Here is a 10,913-nt window from a genome sequence, read left to right on the forward strand (position 1 = left end):
GATGGCCAAGTCAGTCATCAATGGGAGGAGAGGCCCTTGGCCCTGTGAAGGTTCTATGCCCCAGTATACGGGAATGCCAGGACAGGAAAGTGGGAGAGGGTGGGTTAGTGATCAAGGGGAGGGGGATGGGATAGGGGGATTTTTCAAGGGGAAATGAGGAAAGGAGATAGAATTTGAAATGTAAATAAAGAAAATATCTAATAAAAACAGGAAAAAATATCACCCAACAAAATGCGCAAGAATGGGATGTTTTTGAGCACCATAGAACTTGCATACCTTTCACTATGTTGATATAATATACAGGTGATTTCGACGTTAAAAGTAATATGGAGGGTGTTTGTAATTCAGTGTATAATTTCATCTTAATAATATCACAGTAAAAGTAATAAAAAAGCCCAAAATACATTAAAGCTGCATTTCTTTGTAAATTCAACCTGTGTGAATTGGAATATTTTGTCTATATTTTCACCCAAAGATATTCTTTGTGACCTTTATAGATGCCCATGGCATATGTTGTTAGTTGTATATTTTGCTACTCTCAGTATCACAAGTTTCTGCAACACAGGAATTCATAGATGAACAACATGCTGGTATTACCCAGCTAGAAGCAGCTAGAAGGAAATGCTATTTTGGGCTGTATCTATATGGTTCCAATTTCACTAAAAAATACATTTAAAAATAATCTATTTCAATTTTTATGGAAGCATCAGTAAAATATGAAGCATTGTAGAGAGTTCAAAAGGAGTTGGGGTGCTGAATATTTAATGACCAATAGTGTTAGATTACTTTTTTTGAGGAAAAATACTTTGATTTCATTAGGAAAATTAAGTAACTAAATGACTTAATCAATATTTATTATTATTAAGGTTTAAAAGTGTGAGAATAGTAAAGATAAGGAAGAGGAGCAAAGCTACTAGAGAAATTGTGTCCACTTGAAAAAGAATAACTCATCAAAATTGATAGACGTGGCATGCCCTGATTTCCCATAATACCAAAATAGATTGTCAATAAATTTCGTTTACATATAAATGTCATCATTTCATCGTTCTCCTTATCATCTTATGTCTCCCTCTAACTTTCAGTAACTTCTTTCACCTAGTCTCTGTAACCTGGGAAAAACACCTAAGCAATAGCACAGAGGTTTATGGTTTGCTTAACTGCCAGCTAACGGCTATGGGCCAGGAATTAAAGAGCAACTTTGGTTTGGAACAGAGGAAAGATTGAATTCACAAATGCCACAGGAGCAAATACAGAAACAAAGTGCGGAGCAGAGACTGCCCCACCTGGGGATTCATCCCATATACAGTCACCAAACCTAGACATTATTGTGGATACCAAGAAGTGCTTGCTGACAGCAACCAGAGCTCCCAGGGACTAAACCACCAACCAAGGAGTACACATGGAGGAACCCATGGCTCCCTCCATATATGTACCAGAGGATGGCCTTATGGGCATCTATGGGAGGAGAGGCCCTTGGTCCTGTGAAAACTTGATGCCCCAGTGTAGAGGAATGACAGGGTGGGAGGAGGGACTGGGTGGTTGGGTGGATGAGGGAGCACTGTCATAGAAGCAGGAGGAGGAAGGATGGGATAGGGAATTTCTAGTGGGGGGAGGAAATCGGGAAAGGGGATAACATTTGAAAGTAAATAAATAAAATATCAGATAAAAAAATTAAAAATTTTTGAAGTAGCTAGACTCCAGGTAAAGAGATCCCAGATTTTGAATCTGAAGAAATTAAGACAACGAATATAAAAGTAAACAATACCTCAAAGAGATAACTGTTTAAAGACTCAGTTCAGGGTTAACTTTAGGACAAAGTTAAGGATAAGATATCTACGTGTATCAGAAGTAATAGTGTGCTGCAGCACAAGAGTCACACAAATTTAAAATCCATGTTTGTAAAAATAATTTGAGCTTGTTTTGTTTGTTTGTTTTTGTTTTTGTTTTCGATCATTTTGTTTCTGTTAAATGTGCTTCTTTCTGATGAACTCCAACCACTGAAAATTGAAGTTTTTCTTTTCTTTTTAAACATATTAGAATAGTCGCACTATAGGCTTCCCCTGTTGTATCCCTCTTGTTGCTTTAGTCCTCACAACCACAAAAAGAAGACAAATGCTCATAAGAAAGCTATGTGGGCTTTCTCCACCAACCAAGCAAGATGCCCAAAGGAAAGAAGGCCAAGGTAATAAATCCTTTGTTTGAGAAAAGGCCTAAGAATTTTGGCATTGGGCAGGACATCCAGCCCAAAACACTGGGCTCGCTACAGACTGCCGCGGCCAAGAGCCATCCTCTAGAAGCGTCTCAAAGTATCTCCTGCCATGAACCTGTTCACTCAGGCCCTGGACAGGCAAACAGCTACCCAGCTGATTAAGCTTGCCCACAAGTACAGGCCAGAGACAAAGCAGGAGAAGAAGCAAAGGCTGCTTACTGGCCCGAGCTGAGAAGAAAGCTGCTGGCAAAGGGGACGTCCCAACTAAGAGACTGCCCGTCCTCAGAGCAGGAGTCTATACAGTCACCACCTTGGTGAAGAACAAGAAGGTTCAGCTGGTGGCGACTGCCCATGATGTAGACCCCATTGAGCTGGTGGTTTTCCTGCCTGCCCAGTGTCGAAAGATGGGGGTGCCCTACTGCATCATCAAGGGGCGCCTGGTCCACAGGAAGACCTGCATCCCTGTTGCCTTCACACAGGTTAACTTGGAAGACAAAGGTGCTCTGGCCAAGCTGGTGGAAGCGATTAGGACCAATTACAATGACAGATATGACTCGATCCATCACCACTGGGGAGGCAATGTCCTGGGTCCTAAGTCTGTGGCTCGAATTGCCAAGCTGGAAAAGGCAAAAGCTAAAGAACTGGCCACTAAATTGGGTTAAATGTATACTAAGTTTTCTGTACATAAATATAATTACAAAATTAAAAAAAAAAACAGAAAGTTATGTCGTCCTCAAGTTCATATAGAGTGTCCTCTCTCATGCTGATGACCTGTCTTCTGTCTCTATGCTATTGCCATTTGAGACCTTGAATTGTACCTATTCTAACTATGTTCTTGGCTTTGCTGTTGACCTAACTTTTGTCTGTTTATGATCTCACTTCTTTTTGAGCTGCATCTGCTTTCCTTCAGATTCTAATTAAATCCTGTGTTTCTGAGACTAAAAGCCCAACCACATTCCTAATTTCTCTTTGCATGAATGGTTTGGGCATTGTTTTTATGTGGACTCTACCATGATTCCTATTAATGTCACTGTAGTGACTCAGGAAAAATGCTCATCACAATTTTCTTGGAAATTTATCTCTTGATGAACATGAAAAACTGGGGTAAGGGGATGTATAGGAAGTGATCCTACTTCCCACTTTACATTCTACCCTGCAGGTAACATGACCCATTTCTTCTGTAAAACATTTTAGTTCAGGTCAGAACACAAATCACACTGCACCGGATAGATAATTGCTCTGACTCACAGTGGTGTTATGTATGCCTGGAAATGAGCCAGGCTCAGTGAGGACAGAAAGTATCAATGAGAACGGGATAGGAAGTTGAAATCCAAGATTATCATGTGTAATGAAAAACATCTGGTGACCTTAGCCGACTACTAAATTAAACACGACTTAAGAGATGTTTTGGGGTTTTAAGAACAAGAATTGTCAGGTATGTTTCCCTGTTGATGACTATTTGTGGATGCAGAAATGAAAAGCCTGCCTGCATGAATGTCTTTCACAACTAAATTGAAACATAGGGGCTCAAGTTTGGTGTTCTTTCTTAAGTCCTGGAGTTTCACCTTTCAAAATAAGTTCATTTACCAACCCAGAAAACATCCACCCAAATGATAACACGAGAAGTGGTGTCTCCTTAGAAAAGAAATTCAACTTTGAATTATCTATGCTGTAGACCTTGCACATCTTTAGTCACTTCATGTAGTCAATAATGGGGATGTTTGATTTAGTAACAGATGATCTTCCCAGCATTTCCTTTCTTCTTTTGCTCCTACAATTGTATATTTGTAAAATTAGTTGTGATTGATGCTATCATTTTACCCATGTGCTAGATTTTACAGTGAAAGCTATCAGAGTTTTATTGCATCCATAGTTTGAGGGGTGAATGTAGCATAATATATTTTTTATACTCCTTCAATAGTGAAGCTGCAATTTATACAAATAGATTCGTTCTGTCTTTTGCCCAAGCGACTTTGACAAAATCATGTCATTTAAAGTAATGTTGCTCATCCTTCAGTGATGCAAAAGCTGAAGGCTACATTGCGTTGCTACAAAATAACCAGAGTTGTGAATGCCTGGTAAAATCTGTATATGCCACTAAGAGTAACTTAAGAGGTTTGTACAGCTGGAACCAAATGGAGGGGAACAATCACTGACAGCTATAATTTTAGCATAAATTGGGTTAAAGAAATAGTTTTTCTTTTTCGAAAATAATGTGCTCTCCGAAAATTGGTTATGGAATGCTCAGATGCTTTCAAGTTTTGTTAAAATAATTATACACACAGTAAAAGATAAGTAATTACAGAATACATCCAGTCTACTGTTTTGCTTTAGGCAGTATTATATGAAGACTGATGAGCATAATACTTAGGGTGAGTACACTGAAAGTTTAGAAAAAAAGAATGTAGAATTTTTTTTTCAATTAGTGTATTCTTCACTGATGAATGATAGTCTCCGTCTTTTTTCCTTGCAAATATTACTGTGAGGAGAAAATTCAGGGTTTGTCCCTGTCACTTCTTCAGTGTAGCTACCACATCATGGAATTAGACAATGCTTTCTTCTATCAGAATATTAGTAGCCAAGTGTTATGAGTTGGGGAAAAGAGAACTTGAAATAAATTGGTAAGAGTTAGAGTTGTATCTCAGGAGTTTTGAGTAATGTAATATTCACCTGGGACATAAGGCCTTGAGATGAGCTACTACATTTCTAGTATTAAATTAATACAAGAATACACCCCAGTTCATATATATTATAATCATAAGACACAAGTCATTCTTTTCATACTGACTTATATCCTTAAACTGACCCTGACTAGTTAATGTGCTGGGAGATTAATTTCATTTTTAGGTACAGGATGCTCTCAGGCTTAATGTCCCTTATTTGAAATCCTTCAGTTCTAGTTTTGAGAATAAAAGAGAGCCAGGGAAAGAGAAGGAGCAGGAGGAGAGAGGGAGGGAGAGAAGCAAAAGAATAAAATTGATTGGGTAGGTATGTACATTTATCCAGGTCTTTGTGCATAGTCTTTAGAATGTATATCATATCATTATGTATAGACAAATAGCAGGACACTGAGAAGTAGTAGAAAGAGTTTCACTCTAAGTAATGGCTTTAGAAGGAAACACTCATTTTTTAGTATTTTCTTAATTGATTACCTATGTAATATATAACAGAAATTCTATTCTCTAACTGCTCTGTCCGTCATATATCCAAATCCTGGGTCTCTTTTCCTTTGTGCCAAAACAAAGTCTTCTATTCAACTATGCATACTCTGTGGGTACTGCTTCAACTATCCTTTTGGATGGTTGCCAACCAAAAATCAGTTCAGTGCATTAAACCAGAAGTAAATATAAGCTTGTCTTCTCCAAGGGTTTTCTCAGTCCTTCAACAGTCCTCATGGAGTACATTACATATAGTTGAAATGAAGAACTCTGAGAAGAAAGACCAAAACTGTACAAAATCCTCAATGTGTTTTTCTGGGGATTTTCAAGAATAGGTATTTCTGCAGAAAGATGGCCTTATATAGCACTGAATACGATATTGTCTCTGAGTAAATCTACACATAGTATAATCACACAAATTAGTTGATTGGTTTCTACAATAATTTTCTGGGATATTGTCTTTATTATTTTATAAGTCCTCAAGCTTAATTAACTTTGCTAAGGCTGTAAAGATACCCATGAGAAAGAACAGAACTTAATCACAGGTGCATGTTTTATCTTTAAAGATTTATTTTTATGTATGTCTCTGTCTGTCTCTCTATGTATGTCTCTGTCTCTCTCTCCCTCTCCCTCTCTCTCCTCTCTCTCTCTCTCTCTCTCTCTCTCTCTCTCTCTCTCTCTCTCTCTCTCTCTTTCTGTATATGTGTATGTTTGGGTGTGTACACACACACACACACTTGGATGCAAATACCTGAAGGTAGAAGAAGGCATTGAATCCTCTAGAACTGAAGTTATTAGTTGTCAGACATGGGTGCTAGAAACTAAATTCAGGTTCTTTGAAAGAGCATTAAGTGTTCTTAACAATTGAGCCATCCCTCTAGCATCCTCAGTCTGTTCTTAACTGCTTTTTTAGAATTTCAATTGTCAACAGTATTATCAGTTCATTTACTAACATGAAATTATCAACACAACTTATCCTTTTTACATCTTTATCATTTCATACTGTGCTCTCATGCCAGTGACGCCCAGCCTTTTATCCAAGGATCATCTACTTCTCCATGAAACTATTACCAATTAACTCATGAATTTTTAAATCAATTAACTCAAGAACTTGTACTTGAAAATCAAGCATTTAAATATCACTCAAATTTTGTCAAAAGTAAACAGAAAATGAGGTACAAACTGGTATCTTAGCATAATTTTCCTTTAGACTGCCTTATCCTTTGACCACTCACCTTATACCCATGGCCTTATCTGATTTATCTTTCTCTTAGAAATTATTATTAATCTATTAAGATGAGGATAATAAATTATAATTCTTTAAACAATGTGAAAATGGAATGAAAGAAAATTAGAATTGTTTGGCCTTGTCTCTATCATATGAAACACCAAAGAAATCACAGGCATTTGTAGGAAACAGACATGAAAGTGTTAAGGAGAATAAGCAAATGGAAAGACAGTGTTTTAAATCCTCTCAGCCTTCACAGTGGTTCTCATTGGCTTTAGACATGCCTGTGTTTCCACTACTCTCCATGAACATCTGCGCTTTGATTACATAAACATTCTTGTTTCCCAGATTAGTCTATCCATAAAAACATCTGTGAAAAGATGAGGTATGTGTGCAAGTTTAATATCTATAAAGAGAGGTCAAAAACCACTTCTGCACACATACTGCTTGCAAGTACTCCTGTCTTCAAGTCAAGCTTAATGCTGCCTTTATGTGTATGATGAATGAAAGATTCAGAGGTATTTAGTGAATTAGCTATTAACTACATTTAATAGACACATGAGTGGAGCATATTGTTGGTACTAATCATAAACTTAAAGATATTTCCAAATGATGCTTTGTTAAGTTACCTAGTACATACTTACTACAGCAAATATAGACATGTGGCCTAAAGAAAACATTTCTATAACACTACTAGATGCTTTTCGAAGTAACATTTTTCAATTGTACCTTTTGCCATAGGAGATATGGGGGAAAAAACTGTGCTTCAGTCTCTAGTGTGGAATCTTTCCTGTTATGCTAAAGAACGCATTGAAAATGCTTTGTGTCATCTGGTAATGATCTAAACTTAATGTGTATAGTAAAAGGACAGAATGGGAAAACCAGTTCACACACAAGAGATGAAAGCTCAGTCATTTTGGCCAACTCTAGTACCCAAAGTGAGGTTTTTTTTTTTTTTTCTATTTTTGAGACTATCGGTATTTTTAAGTTCTTATTTTTCTAATGTGAGTTTAAAAACAATACAGATATCAGAAGTCATAGACGACTCTATGTAGAAAGATTGTGAAGTGACCTTGCCCATCATTCTTCCATAACGAGTGAATAAATTTATCCAACAAAGTGAGAGTTTAGGAGCATAGGATTTAGAAGCCATCGCAAAAATTCCTATGAAAATGTGTTGCTCTTCCATATGGTAAATCTTTTGATACTTTGTACTTTAGGACTACCTTAAAGAATTTTGTGGGAGAGACCTAGCCTTGTTGATGTGCCTGAGACACCCTCCTTTTATTGGATACCATCTATTTGCTTCCAGGAGAAGGACAATGTTTCTGTATAATTTTATATTCGATATATATTAAAAGAATTGTTGAATATACTAAAGATTCTCAATTAAAGATTTTTTTTCCAGATTCAGCTCTACATGTCATAGAGAGCTTATATGTTCCAGTTGTCTACTTCACTTAAGAATGAAAAGTAAAGGTCAACACAGTTTGTATGTTTTTTTACATTTTAGTACTCCTGGCCCTGCACTATATATTTAGTATTAGCATTTTGAAAATATTTTTAGTATGTAAAACATATTTAAGATGACTTTGCAAAGACAATATGGTGGTATATGATACATATTCACTGTGAAAACACAAGGTGAGCGTCATGGCAAGTATTTCAGTGCATTTGAGGAGAAATACTGAGATATTCAAAATGATCTGTCTCCACTGAAAAGTCAAATTGGGAAAGGGTCTAAGTGTTTTATAGGGTCCCTTTGTGAATTCACATTAATAGACTTTCTTGTGCCTTTAGTCCATCACAAGAACCTACTCCAAGTATTCTACACCTCAAATCAGGGCAAAAACACTCAGGGCAAAAACTAAAATATTGGCTAACTGTGGATAAATGTTTGCTTACCTTAATTCTAGTTGTGCTTCTGAATGCAAAAAGCTAGCTTCCCTAGGAACACTAAATTTTGGAGTTCGCATGATATATATGGTGTAGACACCATATCAGACCAGTTATCTAAGGTACTCACCTTTCAGGACACGTATTAAATACTGTGTAATTATTAAGGCAAGTAAATCAAATGGTTGCTTATTTAACTATTGGACAATAAACATCTAATTAAGCTGAGAAGAAAAAAATGAAAGCTTGGTCTATTTGTAATAAGAAATCTATTGTCTTCTTATATTCTCACAACTGTCCAATCTTTCTATCTTCCTCTAGGGCAAAAAAAGTTTCATGTAGTATGCATACTATATTTGTAAATGTGCATACTACACACACACACAAATAGATCATTTTATCTGATCATAATAGAACCAAACTCATAGTCAATGACATATAAATAGTAAAAATCTACAAATATATTAAAACTAAACAACATAAATAATTCTAAGTTCATACATATACACACATGCATATGTATATATGGCTAAATATCTGCCTTCAGTTTTTGACATATGGATATCAAAATCTTCCACCACAATTTGCTGAAAAGGTCTCCTTCCTTTGTCACATAGTTTTTACATTTATATTGAAAATTAATTTAAAACATTATTTGTTGGAAATCTGTATGTATTATATTCCAGTGGAATATCTATCATTATGTTTTTTATTGTTATTGCTTTAAATATGTCTATCTGTCTTCTCTTTCTCTCTCTCTCTCTCTCTCTCTCTCTCTCTCTCTCTGTGTGTGTGTGTGTGTGTGTCTTTATTTCTTTTAGTTCTTACTCCTGTAACTCTTTTCTGTGTTCTTGTGGGTTGCTTACAATTTTTTAAAACATTATTTATACTATTTAGGGTTTTTAATCTATTATTTAACTTTTATAACCATTTTGTTGTGTAGTGTAATGTAGTCTTATGAATTACCAACTTTTGTAACATGTTAAAAAATTGAGTGAACTAAACAAGTCTCACCTTAAGTTAGGGCACTTTTATTCTCCTACTTATAAGTTTCATTGCATTTCATGTCAAACAGGATTATATTACTCTTCTGTTCCATCATCAAGTGTTCTTTGTAAGACTCATAAATATATCCTATTGTACATGCACTCATAGTTGCATTTTCTGCTATTTTTGTCTTCTAATGTTCCAAGTAATTTACCCTTTACCAATATTCAAGGTTAGTTTTACTGATTTCATTTTCTTTTTTTATTTATTTATTTACATTTTGAATGTTATCCTCTTTTCCAGATTCCCCTCTGCAAACCCCCTATTACTGAATTCATTTTCATTCCCTAAGAATAGTATTTTTAAAGAAGAGTATTATAAAATGTTTCTAATTATTATTTTTTATTTTTGAATTGTTATTTCAACAATTCTTTTCTACTAGAAATCAGGTGCTACAAATATCACTGCCTTTGTTGTTACCCCATAAGTCTTTGAGATGTTTTCATTAATACTTGGTGTATTTTCTTTCTGCTGTTTAGATTGTATGCAATCTACTATTTATCCTCAAGATTATAGGTTCTCAATAGTTCTCATCATGGCTCTACTATTATACACATAAAGTTTATACAACTCATATCTTTCAGCTGTATAGTTTCAATATTAATAACTTGATCTTTATATTTTATTATCTTATTCTTTTCATGAAAATTTTAATTAATTTTAAAATATTATATCTGACTTAAAATTCCTCTTACATAGCTATACATACATAGCTATAGTTTGTAATATTAATATTTATGTTAGTTTTTTAAATTTTCTTATGGAAGTTGAAATTTTTTTAGTCCTTAGTGTGATAGGTATTTTTTTTTTTATTTCCTATACATTTCATCTGTTATATAGTAGTAGCAGCTAGGCCTGTTTAACTATTTCACCTTGGCAGTAATTTAGTTACTAATATCTAATATTTGAGGCCTGGTACCTCTTTTAAGTCATAATTCCCAATATATATTTAGTTTCTGAACTGTTGATGGAATTGCTTTCATCTGCACAGTTTTTCTGGTTCTGATTAAATGAAAGCATATGTGTACAAATAAAAAACTTGTAAACAAATATTTACAGCAGCATGATTCATTAAAGCCATTATAGCCAAGTGTGAAATTATCAATTTGTTCATCATTTGATAGGTAGAAATAGAAAACATACTTCAATTTTACAAAATGCATACATTACTCACTAGTAAAAAAGGAATCACTAATGGAGGAATGGTTAGACACTAAAACATCTGATTATATTGTGAACACCATTATGTAACTATTTCCTTGATCAATTTTACTATCCTTTGATAATTGAACAAGAAACCCTTGACTATTCGCAGATTTCATATGTACTTTTTGGACATGTTTATGAACTTGATCAGCCCATTGGCTTTCCAAAG

At 35.0% G+C, this 10,913-nt stretch overlaps 2 protein-coding genes across 3 annotated transcripts in view; both read left to right on the forward strand.

Annotated features, from left to right (window-relative positions):
- Nucleotides 1–10,913, forward strand: part of Il1rapl2 (interleukin 1 receptor accessory protein like 2) — a 1,196,863-nt gene that overhangs the window by 851,833 nt on the left and 334,117 nt on the right. The gene's annotated exons all lie outside the window — the stretch shown is intronic.
- On the forward strand, nt 1,412–2,871 carry LOC116088841 (60S ribosomal protein L7a-like). Its single transcript, XM_031368593.1, has 2 exons — nt 1,412–1,429; nt 2,446–2,871. Exons 1-2 carry the CDS (start codon nt 1,412–1,414, stop codon nt 2,869–2,871), a joined length of 444 nt encoding a protein of 147 aa, XP_031224453.1.

Source organism: Mastomys coucha, chromosome X (genome assembly GCF_008632895.1).
Source record: "Mastomys coucha isolate ucsf_1 chromosome X, UCSF_Mcou_1, whole genome shotgun sequence".
Lineage (NCBI taxonomy): Eukaryota > Metazoa > Chordata > Mammalia > Rodentia > Muridae > Mastomys > Mastomys coucha.